The sequence below is a fragment of the Homalodisca vitripennis genome, chromosome 4, assembly GCF_021130785.1.
Source record: "Homalodisca vitripennis isolate AUS2020 chromosome 4, UT_GWSS_2.1, whole genome shotgun sequence".
In the NCBI taxonomy this organism is placed as follows: domain Eukaryota; kingdom Metazoa; phylum Arthropoda; class Insecta; order Hemiptera; family Cicadellidae; genus Homalodisca; species Homalodisca vitripennis.
This window is the reverse complement of record NC_060210.1, coordinates 11,127,564-11,147,236: the sequence shown is the minus strand read 5'-3', so window position 1 is coordinate 11,147,236 and position 19,673 is coordinate 11,127,564. Positions and strand designations below refer to the sequence as shown.

Sequence of the window (19,673 nt, the reverse complement as noted above, 5' to 3'; positions counted from 1 at the left end):
ACATAACACCATGTACATTAAGTAATAATTACCTTATGGTAGATGACATATCAATTTGTTAAAAATACCTAACCTAAATAATTAAAATGTAAATAAATTAATATGAATTGTTTAGATAGACATATAGAATAAAATTTAAACATAAAATATTGAACATTTTGCATTAATATAAATCAATTATAACTTGTATAATAGTAACAATATTTAAACGTAGAATATCAAACACTAAGCGTTAAATTAAAAAATAGACAGCAAATAGAACAAAATCCCCAACACAACATGAACAAAGATATATAATTCAAATAATTATTAAAAACTTAAGTGTTTTTCAGTCAAGAATTCATTTATACTGTAGAAACACTTTCCCAGCAAATAGCCCTTCACTGTATTATTGAAACCCTCCAAACATGTCTCCAATTTGAAATCATTGGGCAAATTGTTACACAAACGAATTCATCCATACTCAGGCAATTTCTCAAAGAACCCACCCCCGATTTTGAGATTTTTTCGTGGATTGTGTAAAGGATAAATAGGAGTATTATTGTGTCTAGTGGAATAATTATGTATATTTGAGAATGAATTGAAATTTTCTATGTTTTTCTTGATCGTAATGAGTGTCTGGTATTTATAAATTGATGGAAGAGCAAGCAGTTTTAAGTCTCTAAAACTGGGTTTGTAGGATTCATCATACTTAATACAGTTTATTTTACGGATTATCGTTTTTTTAATTATGAAAAGCTTGTTTACTTCAACTGAATCATCCCAGAATTCAAGGTGATATGTCAGGTAGGAATATACATATGCATAGTAGACCGTTAACAGTGTTTTTGTGTCTACTTTTGAAGACAGAAAAGAAATAAGATAATATGCCTTACTAAGCTTATTCAATATAAGTACGTAATGCCACCACCACCAGGAGCCAATGTTATTGTTTTTGACGATCACAACAGGACACTTGCAGCTGAAGTCGTTTGAGAAAATATCTTTTAAAGGTTAAAATATAAGTCTATACACTATTACATCAGTAAAAACACCAATTTGATCTTATTAAAAAAATAAAATAAACTATTTTAATGATTCAAATTTACAAAGTGTGCAAATAACAATATTTGGAATTGGGTATATTTGAAATTTTAATTTGGGAATTGGAACTGTAAAGGGACAGACTGTTATTTCAATTTGATAATGAAATTAGTAAATGACACAAGTGGTCTCAGAGTAGTTGATCGTGATGGTGAGAAACAATTACTGGATAAGAACAATGTTTATCAGCAGTACAGAGAATTTATTAGTTCCAGTTGTTGAAAATAAGTTTTATATCTAAGAGTATTTTAATTTTATAATAAATTTAAAACTTCTAAAGTGTAATTCATTAGTTTCGTAATTATGAGATATTCTATAGAATTCGAGCTATTTAAATTTGTTTTTAAAAACAGCCAAACCACAAAAATAAAAACAGGAACCTCTAGGTATTAAGACACTATCAAAATTCCATACCAATACGTTAAGGATATTTGGACTAGAAAAAATTTTAAAATTTAAAATTAGATAATTATTTACAGTTTTGAACAAATTGAACTGACAATTAGGAATTGTTCCCAAAATTACAAATTATTTAATATATCTGTGATTTATGCACGGTTTTCGTTATATTTTCTGATGATTCCACTCAAATATTTAAACATTGATTTTTAATTACTTTTATGAAGTATACATACAGTTTTGAATTTTTCAAACCAGGTGAAAATAAATAGAATTCTATAGAACCACTAAAGTATCTAAGCAGTGACAAAGCATACTTAAAAAACCACACTTTGGAATTCTGATTAAACAGTATCTTTTTTCTACTGCCCAATAAGTAATTATAGGCACTTCATGTATTTACAATTGAAGAATAATTTTGTATGAAAAATGTACTGTGTTTATTGGCGAAACATTTACTTATATGTGTGTAGTCTGTTTGTGCTGCTAATAGTTAATGTGTACAAAGTGAGTTATAAATTTGATATTTGTCCAACAAGAACTTGCAGAACTTGACTAATACAACTAGGTGAACAACCATGCAACTAACTAACTAATGGCAGATGTTGCTTGGTAGGTTGGAGAGGTTCTGAGTTAGTTACATAGTCAGTTGTAGGTACCATATATTTTGACTATTCTCGTTTCTACAAGTTTCGTATCGGAAAGTTTACATCCAAGTTTATTATCTGTCCATGGTCTATTATTTTAGTTACTCTAGCTTGATTAGTTGGTTACATGTTTGAGATAAAATTACTAGTTAGTAATTTTATTAATTTGAAAGATTGCCGACTATTAATGAAAGATGTTGTATTAGTGAAGGAGTTATTAACTGTTTCTTGGTAGTTATCACTAATTGACAGCTTAACCATAACCAAGAGTATTCCTGGAATCCAATATTTCAATTCTAAATCCGATCCCTTCATAACCTGGATACGTTTGTAAGGGCCATTTCGAAGAGACTAATTCAGATGTCAGGTTATACAGAAAGATTGAGTCAAGTTTATCTAAACTGTCCTCAAAATCTGAGTTTAATTACAGGATCACTCTTATCATCTCTTCTCAGTGTTTTTCTTGAAACCTCAATCAATCTACTCATCTGCATTCTTCATGCATGGGAATCAGATAAACAATTATTATAAGTAAACGAGTTATACTTGTGACTTAGACTTGTACATGAACAGTAATGGTGAATGTTATTGGAAATTTAACCTTAGTAGTTTTAATTTTAGTTAATTGGCCTTATTTGCTTTGTAGTTTTTTTTTTCTTTTCAACTATGTGACAACTAAGGAGACAGTGAGAGATTATTGAAAACTGGACAGTGTAGTAACTTGAGTTACATTATCTAATCACTATATCTCGATACAGTTTAATATTATCACTCTTAAATACATTTTAGATTCTGGTGATTGATGATATGATCGCTGAGTAGACAGTGAAAAATGCATTAAAAATTAAATAATGCACAGACTTGAGTTACATTATCTAATCACTATATCTCGATACAGTTTAATATTATCAATCTTAAATACATTTTAGATTCTGGTGATTGATGATATGATCGCTGAGTAGGCAGTGAAAAATGCATTAAAAATTAAATAATGCACAGACTTGAGTTACATTATCTAATCACTATATCTCGATACAGTTTAATATTATCAATCTTAAATACATTTTAGATTCTGGTGATTGATGATATGATCACTGAGTAGACAGTGAAAAATGCATTAAAAATTAAATAATGCACAGACTTGAGTTACATTATCTAATCACTATATCTTGATACAGTTTAATATTATCAATCTTAAATACATTTTAGATTCTGGTGATTGATGATATGATCGCTGAGTAGACAGTGAAAAATGCATTAAAAATTAAAAGTGCTACAGACTTGAGTTACATTATTTCATCACTATATCACGATACAGTTTTAACATTATCAATCTTAAATACTTTTTAGGTTCTGGTGATTGGTGATATGATCGCTGAGTAGGCAGTGAAAAATGCATTAAAAATTAAATAATGCACCGACTTGAGTTACATTATCTAATCACTATATCTCGATACAGTTTAAACATTATGAATCTTAAATACTCTTTAGATTCTGGTGATTGATGATATGACCGCTGAGTAGACAGTGAAAAATGCATTAAAAATTAAATAATGTACCGACTTGAGTTACATTATCTCATCACTATATCTCGATACAGTTTTAACATTATCAATCTTAAATACTTTTTAGGTTCTGGTGATTGGTGATATGATCGCTGAGTAGACAGTGAAATATGCATTAAAAATTAAATAGTGCTACGACTTGAGTTACATTATCCCATCACTATATCTCGATACAGTTTAAACATTATGAATCTTAAATACTCTTTAGATTCTGGTGATTGATGATATGACCGCTGAGTAGACAGTGAAATATGCATTAAAAATTAAATAATGTACCGACTTGAGTTACATTATCTCATCACTATATCTCGATACAGTTTTAACATTATCAATCTTAAATACTTTTTAGGTTCTGGTGATTGGTGATATGATCGCTGAGTAGACAGTGAAATATGCATTAAAAATTAAAAGTGCTACGACTTGAGTTACATTATTTCATCACTATATCACGATACAGTTTTAACATTATCAATCTTAAATACTTTTTAGGTTCTGGTGATTGGTGATATGATCGCTGAGTAGGCAGTGAAAAATGCATTAAAAATTAAATAATGCACAGACTTGAGTTACATTATCTAATCACTATATCTCGATACAGTTTAATATTATCAATCTTAAATAAATTTTAGATTCTGGTGATTGATGATATGATCGCTGAGTAGACAGTGAAAAATGTATTAAAAATTAAAAGTGCTACGACTTGAGTTACATTATTTCATCACTATATCTCGATACAGTTTAAATTATGAATCTTAAATACTTTTTAGGCTCTGGAGATTGGTGATATGATCGCTGAGTAGACAGTGAAATATGCATTAAAAATTAAAAGTGCTACGACTTGAGTTACATTATTTCATCACTATATCACGATACAGTTTTAACATTATCAATCTTAAATACTTTTTAGGTTCTGGTGATTGGTGATATAATCGCTGAGTAGGCAGTGAAAAATGCATTTAAAATTAAAAGTGCTACGACTTGAGTTACTTTATCTTGATACAGTTTAAACATTATGAATCTTAAATACTTTTTAGGCTTTGGTGATTGATGATATGATCGCTGAGTAGACAGTGAAAAATGTATTTAAAATTAAAAGTGCTATTACTTGAGTTACTTTATCTCGATACAGTTTAAACATTATGAATCTTAAATACTCTTTAGGTTCTGGTGATTGATGATGTAATCACTGAGTAGACAGTGAAAAATGCATTTAAAATTAAAAGTGCTACGACTTGAGTTACTTTATCTCGATACAGTTTAAACATTATGAATCTTAAATACTAAATACTCTTTAGATTCTGGTGATTGATGATATGATCGCTGAGTAGACAGTGAAATATGCATTAAAAATTAAATAATGCTACCGACTTGAGTTACATTATCTCATCACTATATCTCGATACAGTTTAACATTATCAATCTTAAATACATTTTAGATTCTGGTGATTGATGATAATATGATCGCTGAGTAGACAGTGAAATATGCATTAAAAATTAAATAATGCACCGACTTGAGTTACATTATTTCATCAGTATATCTCGATACAGTTTAATCATTATGAATCTTAAATACTCTTTAGGTTCTGGTGATTGATGATGTAATCACTGAGTAGACAGTGAAAAATGCATTTAAAATTAAAAGTGCTACGACTTGAGTTACTTTATCTCGATACAGTTTAACATTATCAATCTTAAATACATTTTAGATTCTGGTGATTGATGATATAATCGCTGAGTAGACAGTGAAATATGCATTAAAAATTAAATAATGCTCCGACTTGAGTTACATTATCTCATCACTATATCTCGATACAGTTTAAACATTATGAATCTTAAATACTCTTTAGGATCTGGTGATTGATGATGTAATCACTGAGTAGACAGTGAAAAATGCATTTAAAATTAAAAGTGTTACGACTTGATGTATCATTACCATGACATGATACAGTTTAATCAGTATCAATCTTAAATACTCTTTAGGTTCTGGTGATTGATGATATGATCGCTGAGGAGACAGTGAGAGATTCTAAGAAAGCTTAACAGTACATCGAGTTGAGTTACTGTGTTTGATTACTGTAACAGAATACAGTTTAGCCAACATCAACTTTAGCCACGGTTCAGTTCTGGTGATTGATGATGTGGCAACTGAGGATGCTTATCAAACCATCAGAGTCATTGAAGGGAAGGAGGTCCTCAATAAATGTCAAACATAACACAATGTCTTCCTATATTGACTGAACATAGTGTTGTTAACTGAAAAACATTCAACTTGTTAACAAAATAGAGGATAAAATCCCACTATTAGCATTTGAATTTTTTATTCACCAATTATTGTGGTCTAGAATAGTCCACTTTAGTACAAGAGCAGATTCTCTGGTTTTATTATGTATTACTTAGATATTTATTAAACTGCCTATATCTAAGAACTGATGATCCTTACTAAATCATGATACAACTATACTTAAATTTTTTATAGTTGAATTAAAGACAGAAGGGTATTGAGACCCGGCAGCGATGGCCGAGGTTCGGGGCTCTTCGGACCGGTCGGCTACAGTGTTGCCAAGTTTTGTTCTGTCTGACTCGATCATCCACAGCGTTCAAATCAACCGCTTCTAGGTAGGGGTGGTTCGCAGCGGAAACATGTGGACACATTTATCGAAGCAATAAATTAATAGCGTTCGTTGTTTTGAGAATTGCTATTTTATAAGTAATTGAGTCAGAAATCAAAACCTTGTGTAAAGGATTTTTACTGAAACCACGGGTGTATTATTGAAAATATACACATAGGCCTAATAATAATAATTTGAATATGGTACATTTTACTGTAATTAATAGTTAACTTCAAAACACCAAGGAGTATTAGTGAAAAGAACTAAAATTATATTCGTTAAGTAAATGCAAGTCTGCTAAGTTATAATTATTTACTCAGTCTTATCAGTCTTAGCAAATCCATTGAAATGACCACTGTGTCGCGGTCAAAAATCAACTTAAAACAAATAAAGATACTGTAGTTTTACACCTGATAAAGCTCGTTTAGGATAGTATTTTTTAACCAATAAAAGGTATCCTGTTAAAAACCGTTATAGGATAATAATTGTTAATTGTTGAGTCTAAACTTAAATTGCTAGGGTGACTAAAATGGAAAATTTCCGACTAGGGCGTCAATCCGACTATGATATGAAATTTCCTTCAGTGTGACTTTTATCGATCAACTCAATGTAATCTAATTACTTCACAAAAAATCTGTAAAAAATATTTCGAAACTTGTTATATTTATATTTTTAATTTATCACTAAATGTGACTAACTTTAAAACCACAGATTTGTGATGAAGGATGTTTTTTTTTTTAATTTTCTTATCATCTCAATTTTGTAAATCAATTTGATATTTAGAAACCGTGGATTTATTTACAAAATGTAAGATTTAGTGAGTCGATTATTTTTATTTAAGTCTTATAATTTGTTCATTTATTTTTTCAATAGCGCCCATTTTATAATCGGTTAAAACCCTCTTTGGAAATTACTTTTATTTCTGAGTAAATTAAATACTAAACAGTACATATACAAAAGGCCAACTGACTTTGCTGCACAGTTTAACCAGGAAATAAGTAGTGCCATTAAAATGCATTTAACACATTTTATTAGTAACATGTAAGGTGTAATATTTACCAATCATTACAAACTATCAATCAATACGGCTTTTTACAGTTCATCGAAGTCCAACACTCTTTTTGCCACCGGAGAGAGAGGGAAAATACCACTCACGTTACTGCCGCGTTCTTCCTCTTCATTGTCGCTGCTGTCACTGTCCGAGTTCCTCTTCACTGGAGCTGCCATTGCCGATGTTTATTACCATCTGCTCAACGGAGTCTTCCATCAGCCCTTCATTTTTTCCAAGCATCTAGGATTATATTCTTCGTGTGGTCTACTACCTTCTTCCAATCAGACTCTGTTACACGTTCCAACCCCTCTTTCGTCAACTGTAATATTTCAGTTATGTTAAATTTCCTGTTGCTTATTGCTACATATTCCTTTACTTGACCCAGATTAATTCTATAGGATTGAAGTGACAGTGGTATGGTGGCAGACGATGTACTCGGTGACCATGTTTCTTCACAATATCGTCGCCTTCATATTTTGTCTGAGGTTTGTTTCTTTGAATAAGTTCTAACAATTCGGCTTTTAACATCGCCTTTTCATACTGTATGTCATGATTATTTAACCACTCTATTATTTCATCCTTTCTAGAACTGCTGTTAGGTGGTTTGTCAACTACTTTTGAGTGGTACTTTTGCATTGTCCATTACAATGAGCGAGGGCCTCGTTAGGTTTGGAAGTAAAGCATCTTGAAACCATTTTGAAAATACTTTGTGGTTCATCTCTTCATGATACTCGTTGGTTTTCTTTGATGTAAAAAGTAATGCGCAGTTAGGAATAAATCCAGCAGAGCTGCCAGCATGCAAAACAATTATCCCTCCCCCCTTTTCCAACGGGAACAGGAAACGTACCTTCAACAGAATCATCAGTCCATCCAATTTTTTTTACAGTGCCCAGAATTTACCCAAGTTTTCATCAAGCCAAACTATTTCCTCAAAATTTAAATCTTTTATTTCTCTAAGAAATCTGCACCTCCAAGCAATGGTGTCTCCTCTTTCCATTAATATTTTACGGCTGCCAAATTTCTTGTGTTTGAAACCCAATCTCTTCAATATAATGGCAACAGATGATTTGCTTCCACGAAAAAGATGTGCTTCTGCAAGACTTACTTGTAGCTTCCTACTGTGGGATACTCTCTTCTTACGAAGAATCCGTAGACATGGCGGCGGATGGCATCTTTTTTAAAGGCGTCCAGCTCCGTAACAGGCTTAAACCTCGAATACTTGTTATCGGGAGTGTTCAGTTTCAAGCCACTCTGTTCACTTTGTATTTTCTCCTTTCCAATTCTCACAACTGTATTTTCCTATCTCCAAAGCCGCAGCAGTTTCTTTCGATAACTTTTTCTACTGGAAGTATCGGTCCTTTGTTAATTTTATCTCGCTGGAATTAGTCTCTCACTCGACAAACCAACTCCCAAGATTGGCCTCGCAATGGAACGCCTTTTTTCTCCAACCTTGGTGTAAGGCACACTTATCACGCGAGTGCGGGGCCTACCGCGTTTTTTTTATCACTGTTTCAGTGCACTGAGACATGGTACGGAATTAACAGTAATTAAATATTGTCTGTCACAAAAATGTAACACTAGAAAGTACGTGCGTACACTTTTCTTTCAAATAAGGTTTAGTCTTGAAATAGACTGTTTAAAACACTTGGCCACGAACACACAGAAGCGCAATAACACCACACGAAACAACATACATAACCAACAACCAATCACGTAATGAAGCAACGGTTTGCTACTGCGCCTCACCCAGCTGATACCTACCGGATGACAGCTACAACAGAGGAGACGTGACAAACGCTGCCTCTGTCGAAAAGGAAAGTGCTCGGCTGTGATTGGTGGAGCGGTAGGGGGAGCCTTCGTGAGGCAGTTCGGCTGTCTTCGGTCGAGCTCGTCCCAATACCCTTCTGTCTTTAATTCAACTATAATTTGATAAATACATATGTGCAACGACATAGTCAAAGTAGGAATATTGGAAGTACACACATAATTTATACTTATAGTTCACAGTTCAGTTGTGTTGGTAGTATATAAGTATATTGTTTGTCATTTATGTGAAAGCACCTACATACATCCTTAAACACCATAACAAAGTAACAAAGGAAAATGTTTGAGGAATGGACATATAGCGTGTTCAGGCACAATAACATGTGGATAGGACCATCACATAGTCCTATTCCAACACGTTATGTGAATACAGGGACAATATCTCCTAATAGATTAAAAATACATATGAAATTATTTCAGACATTTTAAATATGTTTAAATTAATATTTTAAAACACTTGCTGTTTATTTAACTCTGTATAACATAAATGACATCATATTTTTGTAAATAATTATTGTTAACAATAACTTAAGAAATTATTGATGTGTTATGTCATAGTGTTCTTCAATTTATAATTGTAGATAACATATCCCAACAATCAAAACATTCAAGTTATTGGCCCCTAACTGCCAATGACTTAGTGGAAAATCTATAAATAAACCCACATATAACCTTGCTATATGCCACTATAACACCTTATTTAGTTTTATTCCAAAACCATGTGAGGTATGGAATTGATGTCTGGGGTGTATCAGCAAAATAAAATCGTCAGCAGGTGCTTGTTCTCCAGAAGAGGTCTCTTGAGGATTATAGCTGGCCTGGATTATAGGAAGAGCTGTAGGGAAGTGTTCAGAGAGTGGAAGCTGTAAGCTGTAAGAATTTACATAATGGAATGCATTATAATAGCTAAATCTCACAATGTCCAACAACACCATGCCATTCAAGGGTACAACACTTGGAAGGGACTTTACTCTGCCAAAACACAAATTGACTCTCTCTGAAACCAAGTCTACATATGCTGAATCTAAATTCTACAATGTTCATCCAAACAAATGGAAGAATATGGAATGCAGGAAGCTGAAGCAAAGCCAGAAATCATGGTTCGAGGAAAGCCTCTTCTACTCAGTCCAAGAATTCCTGATCTGGAGACTTAACCCTTAAAAGATATACCAATGTGAATCAATCAACTGGGCCAATCAAACATTATAAATTAAATATTGATTATACTTGTTTTGTTTTATTTTTGTTAAACTGTATTTGACAAAGTACTGCTCTTGAGGATCATCTAATAAAGAATACTCACCCTCTCTAAAACGTTCTAGAAATAGCAGACCCTAATCATCAACCTTGTTTTTAGTACCAGCATTCAATATATTGTCTATGAAAACGTAAAAATACTTTTACGTTTGCTCAAATAAAGCACTAGATTTGCCTCAAGACTTAAACTTGAGTTGCATAAATACAAGTTGACAGTTGGAAAGTGCTTAATGGGTAATCAAATTAAATTCTACAAAACAAGTTTCAAGGACTATTAATCAATTGATAACACTCCCACTCAATCGTTTGATTGTGCTCTTAGATTAACTAAGTGATCAATGCTGACACTGCTTGGATTAACACCTTTGTTTGGGTGATGTTTGACAGTAGTTGAGCCAATCACTGGGTTGTCTATGACAATCAGTGCAGTCAGTGCATTCTTTAACAAGTAAAAGATTTAATAAATAAACAGTTGTTATAAAAATACGTTTTTACTGCAAACCTATACTTTATCTTAATGTTTACGGCTAATTGTTTACATAGAGTAATAAATCGTATTAAAGACTGTGATTTCATAACGCATTCAGTGCCTTCCAAATAAATTATCATAATATTGTCCTCTTCCATTCACTTAATTTGTTTGAAGCAATTTAAAAAAATTAGATTTTCTCTGCATTATGATTTTTCTAATAATTACAGAATTACACAAATAAAATTCCAAAAGTGAATGTTTAACTTTCTTCTATAATTTTTTATTTTATCTATAACACTGCACTAGAGAAAGAATTATACTTCTAGAATATATGGGAGTGTTAAATCATTGAGAAGATGAGAAATAGGTTTAAAAGTAAAAGATAAAAAGTTGATCGTTAAATTTGTGTTAAGTTTTAGTTGGAGTTCCAAATCGTTTTAGTTTGATTGCAAAGTGAAAAGGAAGGATTAGTTATTGACAACAGGTTGATGCAGTAAGATTACTGATCTTGGAAAGTAAGAGAGTAAATAAGACTTTAAAGATTTATAGAATCTGGCAGCAGTCTCAAATAACATAGAACTGCAAATCGATATTGGACTTCTTAAATTCATTTAGTTATTTGCACAAGTTGCATTTAACCAACAGCGTGATGAGAAACGCAAACAGTGTCCCTTGCCGGTGTGAAGCAGAACATGTTAACTGGTATAAGTGTCTGGCTGCGGCATAGAGGTGGCCGACCAATCAATTTGTGTGTGGGCTGTACAAAGGTGGACATGATCAATGTCATTACCAATGATGGGGGGAGGGCTATGTTACTAATTGTCATCTGCGGTACAGCCGTTATCAACATAACTCGCTAAGCGATGACTGTCGTTCTCCTTCCGATAATTCAAGGTTCTTGCTGAATAACATTACACGTGACTTATTGTTGACGTTATTAGATATTAGGTGGCAGTATTTAATAAAATTACAAAGCACCGTTAGATGTTAACAGTGGTGCTTTATTAACTTAGTATGGTATAAAACTATTCATTTAATGTCAATCTACTATGTTATTAATTTTTATTACAAATATTTTATAAAATAAAACAAATTATCTATAGTCCACTTAATAACAGTACTGACTAATATTAAAATAAAAGAATAAGTATACAAATTTCTTACTAACGTATAAAACATATGAGAATAAAAAGAATAAAATTATTCTATACACTCTGTACTTCTCTGCTTCTATTTTTCAAAAGTCAAAAATATCTTTGAAATATTATGTAGAGCAACCTGAATTCCAGACATCTTTTTAGCAATCATTAAATGCTTAGTTAAAAAAAATTGAAAAATAGTTTTTTGAACAACTTTAACGTAGATAAAATATGATGAATACATTCTACCAGCTTCTTTTTATTGGAATATAATAATTTATAAGCAAACACTCCAATAATTATTAAATTGTATTATTGTGAGGCCATTCGTGTTCAAGGAACACATCATCAAACCCATATATAGTGATATGATGGGTCTATATTCAGTTATGTGGGTTTGATGATGTGTTCCTTGAACACAAAAGGCATCGCGATAATAAAATTTAATAATTATTGGAGTGTTTGTTTATAAATTAATTAAAATATGAAGAGTATACTTGTAACTTGAAGTAACCCAACTTTAATGGTTGACATTTAAAACTACTTAAGAAAAAACAGAATCTGCCTATGAGAGCAATGAAATAGAGTTGTTATATAAAAGTAAATAAATACTTAAATATAATAATGTAATTTATATAAATAAGTTTTTGTATGATTAATTTTTGTAATTTTACCAATATCAATAATAAAAAGTATACAGGGTGTCCAAAAAGTCCCGGGTCGGTTAAATATTTTTCAAAATATTTAAAATAGAGCTACAAAACCTTACACAAAGTTACTGGACATAAAAATCGATTTTATCACATATTCAGTGATCCGCTACTTCTTCAGGGGGGCGGCCCGCCAGGAGTCAGAAGAAAATCTGAAATGTAAGCATAGGTTGATATGCATATCAAATAAAAGGTCTTTATTAGTAAAGTATAGAGCCGCAAACCCGACCTCAAACGGATAACCGAGTCAAAAATGGCAGCCGTTCAAAGATGGCTTGAGTTTACAACTTAGGTTAATGTAAAAAATAAACTGATGAGCTTTTTGATTTTAACTTAACTAACCCAAAACTGTTTACAATTAATTGTTGTTGTAGAATAATAAGTTTCGTTATTTCTGAGAGGGATCGGAGTTTTGGGTTAGTAAAGTTAAAATCAAAAAGCTCATCAGTTTATTTTTTACATTAACCTAAGTTGCAAACTCAAGCCATCTTTGAACGGCTGTCATTTTTGACTCGGTGATCCGTTTGAGGTCGGGTTTGCGGCTCTGTACTCTACTAATAAAGACCTTTTATTTGATATGCATATCAACCTATGCTTACATTTAAGATTTTCTTCTGACTCCCAGCGGGCCGCCCCCCTGAGGATGTAGCGGATTACTGAATATGTGATGAAATAGATTTTTATGTCCAGTAACTTTGTGTAAGGTTTTGTAGCTCTATTTTAAATATTTTGAAAAATATTTAACCGACCCGGGACTTTTTGGACACCCTGTATTAATATCTAATTGCCTTGTTTATGTCTAGATTGGAATGAAGTTTTACATTAATCGTATTTTTTATGATGCTAATTTATTATCACAGTTGTGCCAAATACGTAAGCCACATAACTTCATCTAGCTAGAGTTGTTGATTTAATTATCAATAATGCAAAGTAGGTTTATTAATAACAAGTATAATTTTTGTTATTGGCCTGCTTAAGCATTACTTAAGATATTCGTTTACAGCTTATTAAATAACATCTTAGTTGTTAAGTTTAGAATCAATTTATTTCACAATAATGTTATGAATAAATGAATAATATTTCCACCAAATAATATTTGGGATTTCATGTGTGAAAGTGGTGTTATGATTGGTGAGTGGATGACGTACAATTTGGTGCCACGGCAGAGGTGTGTGGTCCGCTAATTAATCACAACAGACAAATGATTAATTTACGGTTGATTGGGTGGTAACAACTTTTCTATAGTAATGACATTTCACTGTTCTCTTCTTCGCCTGTGTTCATTATTGTGGGTAAATAATTACGGCTGATATGCAGCACAAGCAGTTAGTGTGTTCAATGTAACATTGGAAACAAGGGCTAGATGCACAGTTGAGAGCAGTTAGTGTGTTCAATGTAACATTGGAAACAAGGGCTAGATGCACAGTTGAGAGCAGTTAGTGTGTTCAATGTAACATTGGAAACAAGGGCTAGATGCACAGTTGAGAGCAGTTAGTGTGTTCAATGTAACATTGGAAACAAGGGCTAGATGCACAGTTGAGAGCAGTTAGTGTGTTCAATGTAACATTGGAAACAAGGGCTAGATGCACAGTTGAGAGCAGTTAGTGTGTTCAATGTAACATTGGAAACAAGAGTTAGATGCACAGTTGAGAGCAGTTAGTGTGTTCAATGTAACATTGGAAACAAGAGTTAGATGCACAGTTGAGAGCAGTTAGTGTGTTCAATGTAACATTGGAAACAAGGGCTAGATGCACAGTTGAGAGCAGTTAGTGTGTTCAATGTAACATTGGAAACAAGGGCTAGATGCACAGTTGAGAGCAGTTAGTGTGTTCAATGTAACATTGGAAACAAGGGCTAGATGCACAGTTGAGAGGGACACTTGTGCAAACATACTGCTGGGTGTGAATCCACCTGTGTACAAGTGATCATTTTGTGAACAGCTAGCTGCATTTTGTCGCTATCTCTCCTGTTTGAGCTTGTGTAAATACTTCAGACCCATCAACGAATTTAATAATCAGCTAAGAAAACTAAAACACTTATTTAATGTTTTTTTTAATGAATTTTTTGTGACTGACAAGTAACATTGTATTTTGCTAAGAGTTTTCAATGCAATTTGGCTAAGGTTATCCAGTTTTGGTTACATAGTATTTTTCAAATGAAAAGGAATAAACTGACCAATATGGTCTGCAGAAGTAGTGATCTGATGACACATAACTTGGTATCTAGAAGAAAATCAGCAAATGTTCAGATAACCAGTCAAATGGAGTACTGACAACAATGTGAATTTTGTATACAGTATGATTAATCAGATTTCAGATACCAGTCTCTAAACCTGTCTGTGACTCAGACGTGGTTGGATATATAGCCTGGTATTAACAATCAATTAGTGGATTGCACACTTCCAATGGAGCAAATATCTAAATAGCCAGACTCTAAACCTGGCTATGTCTCACTGTAATTGGTAATTACATCTTGCCATTGATAGTCAGATATTGAGACAGCGCACATGTTGGGAAGTTTGTGTGCCATAAATGTTGCAAAATATTCAGATAACCAGTCTAAGTTTGTTTTTATCTCAGAAGACTCAGTACGTGTTACTAACTATAGACTAGTTTCTATTTATCAGTTTTTTTTCTAAACAAACAAAACAAGTTCACTAAACAAAAATTTGTGATTAGCTGGTTCAATTTCTCCAGAAAAACATCACAAAGAATCATCATCATGGGAATGTCTCCACAAAAACATCATAAAGAATCTTCATCAGGGAATTTCTCCACAAAAACATCATAAAGAATCATCATGGGAAAAGTCATTTCTACGGCTATGTCGGCTATCAACTCCTTTCTGTCTTCCCCTGATCATAAATTAGCTTCTATGAGCATATTTCTTGATCTCAGCAAGACATTTGATTGTGTCAAATATGATGGCTTGCTGAAAAATTTGACAGGTTTGCATGCATTTTAAGGCATTCAATTAATTGCATTCTTATCTTTCAAATAGAAGTCAAGTGTTATTAATCCACATAGGTGTTCCTTAGGGTTCAGTTTTGGGCCCTATCCTCTTCATTGTTTATATTAATGATATTCCTTCTAATATTAATCATGGTGGATATGTTTGCTAATGATTGCCCTATTCTATTTCAAAATCTTTATCTGCCAATTTATTTCTTCAAGAAACGTCTTAGTGGTCTTTGTAAATAAGCTGTCAATCAATAATAATAAGTTCTGTTTTCTTGAGTGCTGCATGTTCGTCAGAAGACATCTCCAGTTGTTTGTAAAAAAAAACACTGACTTTCTTCACAAAAGAAAGAAAAATTCTTGTAGTGCCTCTAACATAAATCAACAACATTTGAAAATGGTCCTTAAAGTGTAGTTGCTATGCTTTGTAATAGTCTGCTTGTAATATCAGGAAGATTCGAGGTCATAATTTCTTCCAAAGTAATTTAAGAAAACATTTTATTTGTTAGTTTCTTAACAATTATTTAATGTATATGAACAAACAAAGTTGATTTTTTTGGATTGATATAAATGTGTAATAGTAAAGGTGGAAAATTCTGTCACAGGTAAAATAAAATACTCGGAGCGAGTGTACGATGCATGTATGGAAGCATTTGACTGCCTACCGCTGGCTGCGCTCATGAACCAACAGTTCCTGTGTGTGCACGGTGGACTCTCCCCAGAGATACACAACCTTGATGACATCAGAAAGGTAATGACGTTAATATATCGGAATAGTGACTAGATTGACATCATAAATGTGCATGTATGGAAGTGTTTAACTTCCTACCGCTGGCTGTACTTATGAACAATTTCCTGTGTGTGCACGGTGTACTCTCCCCAGAGATACATAACCTTGATGACATCAAAAAGGTAATGGCGTTAGTATATTGGAATAGTGACTAGATTGACGTAATAAATAGTGCATGTACGGGAGCGTTTAACTTCTTAATGATAGTTGCACTCATGAACCAAGAGTTCCTGTGTGCATTTAGTGGATTATCCCAAGACATGATATAAAAAATACTTTCCTCCCTAATGGAGTACCTTTTCTTCAATGATCCAATTACCATGTCGATGAACAACAGAGGGATCCTTGCATGCAGGTATACACTGTGAATATATTATGTGTGTGTAATTGTAAACCATATTTTAGCTTCATATTATATAGATTAATTAAAAAGGCCTTATCATGAGACTTACTCATTAGATTTTAGTCTTTGTAGAGGTGGGAGAGTTAGGAGTCACATGGTTTAGTGCATCAGAATTTTTATGTGAGTCAATGATAGTGCAGATTCCTATTAGTGATTTTTGCATGTTTTATCAGCACCTATTCTGTGTGGTAGATCCTTACACAGGACAGTGGCTTATGGTAACAGGCAGTATAAGGATAAAAAGGGAGTTGGCCTCTCCTTTTTATAATTACAAACGATTTTAGAAAGTATAAATTAAATATGTTAGAGCACAATCACAATAGCATTAAAATGCAACTTTTATAATTTTACAATGAATGACAAATGTGAGAGGAAAATGAATCACTTGGAAGACGTCATCCAGATAATTAATGTTTAATCAAGGACTGGAAATGAGGGCTTAACTGTAACAAACGGCTTTGAGTGTAAGCAGACTGGAAGTTGTAGGGTATAGAGTAGAATAAAAAACATTACGCTGAAGTGAAACGGGTATGAGGGGGAGGTGAAATGGATCCTGGCGGAATTAGTTGCAGTGAACGGGTTGAACGGGTGGAAACTGTGTTTAATTACACTGCTTCTAATCCGATGGAGTAAGCATTGATGTTACGGCTTCCCTGAACTTTCCTCAGACCAACTTGTTTTTCCAAGAGTCTTCTTGTTTAGTAACCATGGTAGCATCTGCCACCTCTGTTTGTTATTTCTGCCTGATTAGTGCAAGATTTTTAATTTAAATTTAAAATTAAGTTAAATAAAATTGATTTATCGTGAATATAAAATTTATATCATGCCACTTTTATCATCTCTATATACACTTTATATCACTTAAAAACAAACAGTGTGAGAAGAAGAACAAAAAGTAAGTAAAGGTTCTTTTTAATTTTAAACTTTATACATTCAGTATACATTGGTGGATATCACACTATTATCTTTAAAACGTATCTTTAAATGCAAATTTGGAATAAACACAGATTTTTCTTTAAATTTGTTTTAACAATTGTTTGACGTTTGCTTTTAATATTAAAAAAGAGCCAGTTTAGTTCAAATGAGTTTTATTGAACATATATATTTACCAATTGGTGACTTTTCATAATCATAGTAATAGATAATCAGTACTTCAGCAATATGAAAAAAGTAAACTTTACATTCTATAAAATCTTTACTTCTTGTATCATTTTCTCTAAAAAAATCGAATATTATGTATACACGCACTTGCATTAATCATGATAATTACAAAAAAGATAAAAACAAAACACCTAAAATGAAGAAATCTCATACTGTGATCTAATTTACAAACTCCACACACTTACCTGCCATCTTTTTAACAAGAAAGCTGAGGAGTTTTACATGGATAGAAAAAAGAACAAAGAAGTTAAAAGATATTTTTTATGGTCTTTTCCTGTAAACATAATTATTAAAGTTACCTGTAACTTAAGGCCTGCACTGAAAAGTGGGGATCACTGCATGGGATGCAAGTTATTGAGAAATCTCTTAGAAACATCTGTAAATTCAGTATTATATATCAAACCTAATTCTGTCTTCTTTTTTGTTGCAGCAGACACATTCTAAAAGCTTATTAATGTTGTCCTAAACATGAAACCATAGGAAATGAAAAGATTGAAATATATAAATAAAGTTCATATCTTAGAAACAACTGATATTAAACAACTTAATATAAGATCACAACTGAATAAAATTGAATCAGCAACGCAAGTGAAAACTGTCATTCACTATTTCATTTGCTGTTTACATTAGAGCTTGTGTTCCATCACAAGGAAGCAGTATATTGTGTGGCCGGTTTATTGGATATTGGATGTTTTGATTTCCTGGTGTACGCAATGGCAATGGCCCAGCGTTGTACACAGTCTTAATTCTTTACTTGTCTGGATCCGTGAAGGCGTTTAATACAGTTATGTCTTATTCTGAATTTTGTAAATTGAAGTTTTGGTGAAAGTTTGTATTGATAATTTTTTCTTTTAAAGCTGGCTGTATTGCCTTCCATCTTAGTTTTAATCTAAAAAAAAAAACAATTATATTAAATCTCAAATATTTGTACACCCTCACTGTTGGTCGTAAAGTTATGAAAGATGTTTCATTTTAAAGACGTAATTAATATTCACCTAAGCATTTTTAAAATTTATTGATATTTTTATTGTTTATTCAGGTAAAAAACTTAAACCCTTTTGTAATTTATCATTGACATATTCAAAAGAAAATCGTGGATAACAAGTGGTCTTTTGACTTCTATAAGACGAAGAGATAAATTAAGTTAAAGGCTTAAAAAATAGCCATTCAGTTTTACCGTAAGAAACTAGTATGTTTGTCATAGGAGCACTATTCATTCGTTAACTAAGGAAGCCAAATTTAGTTACTATAAAAACAAGATGGATGAAGTTTCTGGAGACACAGAACAGTTCTGGTCAATGGTGAATGAGGTAGCTGGTTGAACCAGGTTAAGAGTTCTTTCTCCCTACAAGCATTTCTTGACCCCGGCGACACTGCAAATCCTTGCAAATTAAAGGAAATATGTCATTCATTTAATGACTATTTCGCTTCAGTGAGTAAACAATTGGCAAACAACATATACATCTTTCTTGGTTGGCGGAGGTTTGCGATGTTCAATACCCTGAGGATTCTGTCTTTTAGAGCCCATCACTCAGCAAATGCTCTTTGATGTAATGAGTTGTCAGGTCAGTCTGCCCCAGGCTATGATCACATCACCTGAAGATTT

At 32.5% G+C, this 19,673-nt stretch overlaps 1 protein-coding gene across 1 annotated transcript in view; it reads left to right on the top strand.

Moving 5' to 3' along the window:
• LOC124358950 (serine/threonine-protein phosphatase 2B catalytic subunit 2-like) overlaps positions 1 to 19,673 on the top strand; it is a 266,031-nt gene that overhangs the window by 212,076 nt on the left and 34,282 nt on the right. Inside the window, exon 5 of the mRNA XM_046811235.1 lies at positions 16,319 to 16,464. Coding sequence (XP_046667191.1) covers positions 16,319 to 16,464 — 146 coding nt within the window. The remainder of the gene's footprint in view (positions 1 to 16,318; positions 16,465 to 19,673) is intronic.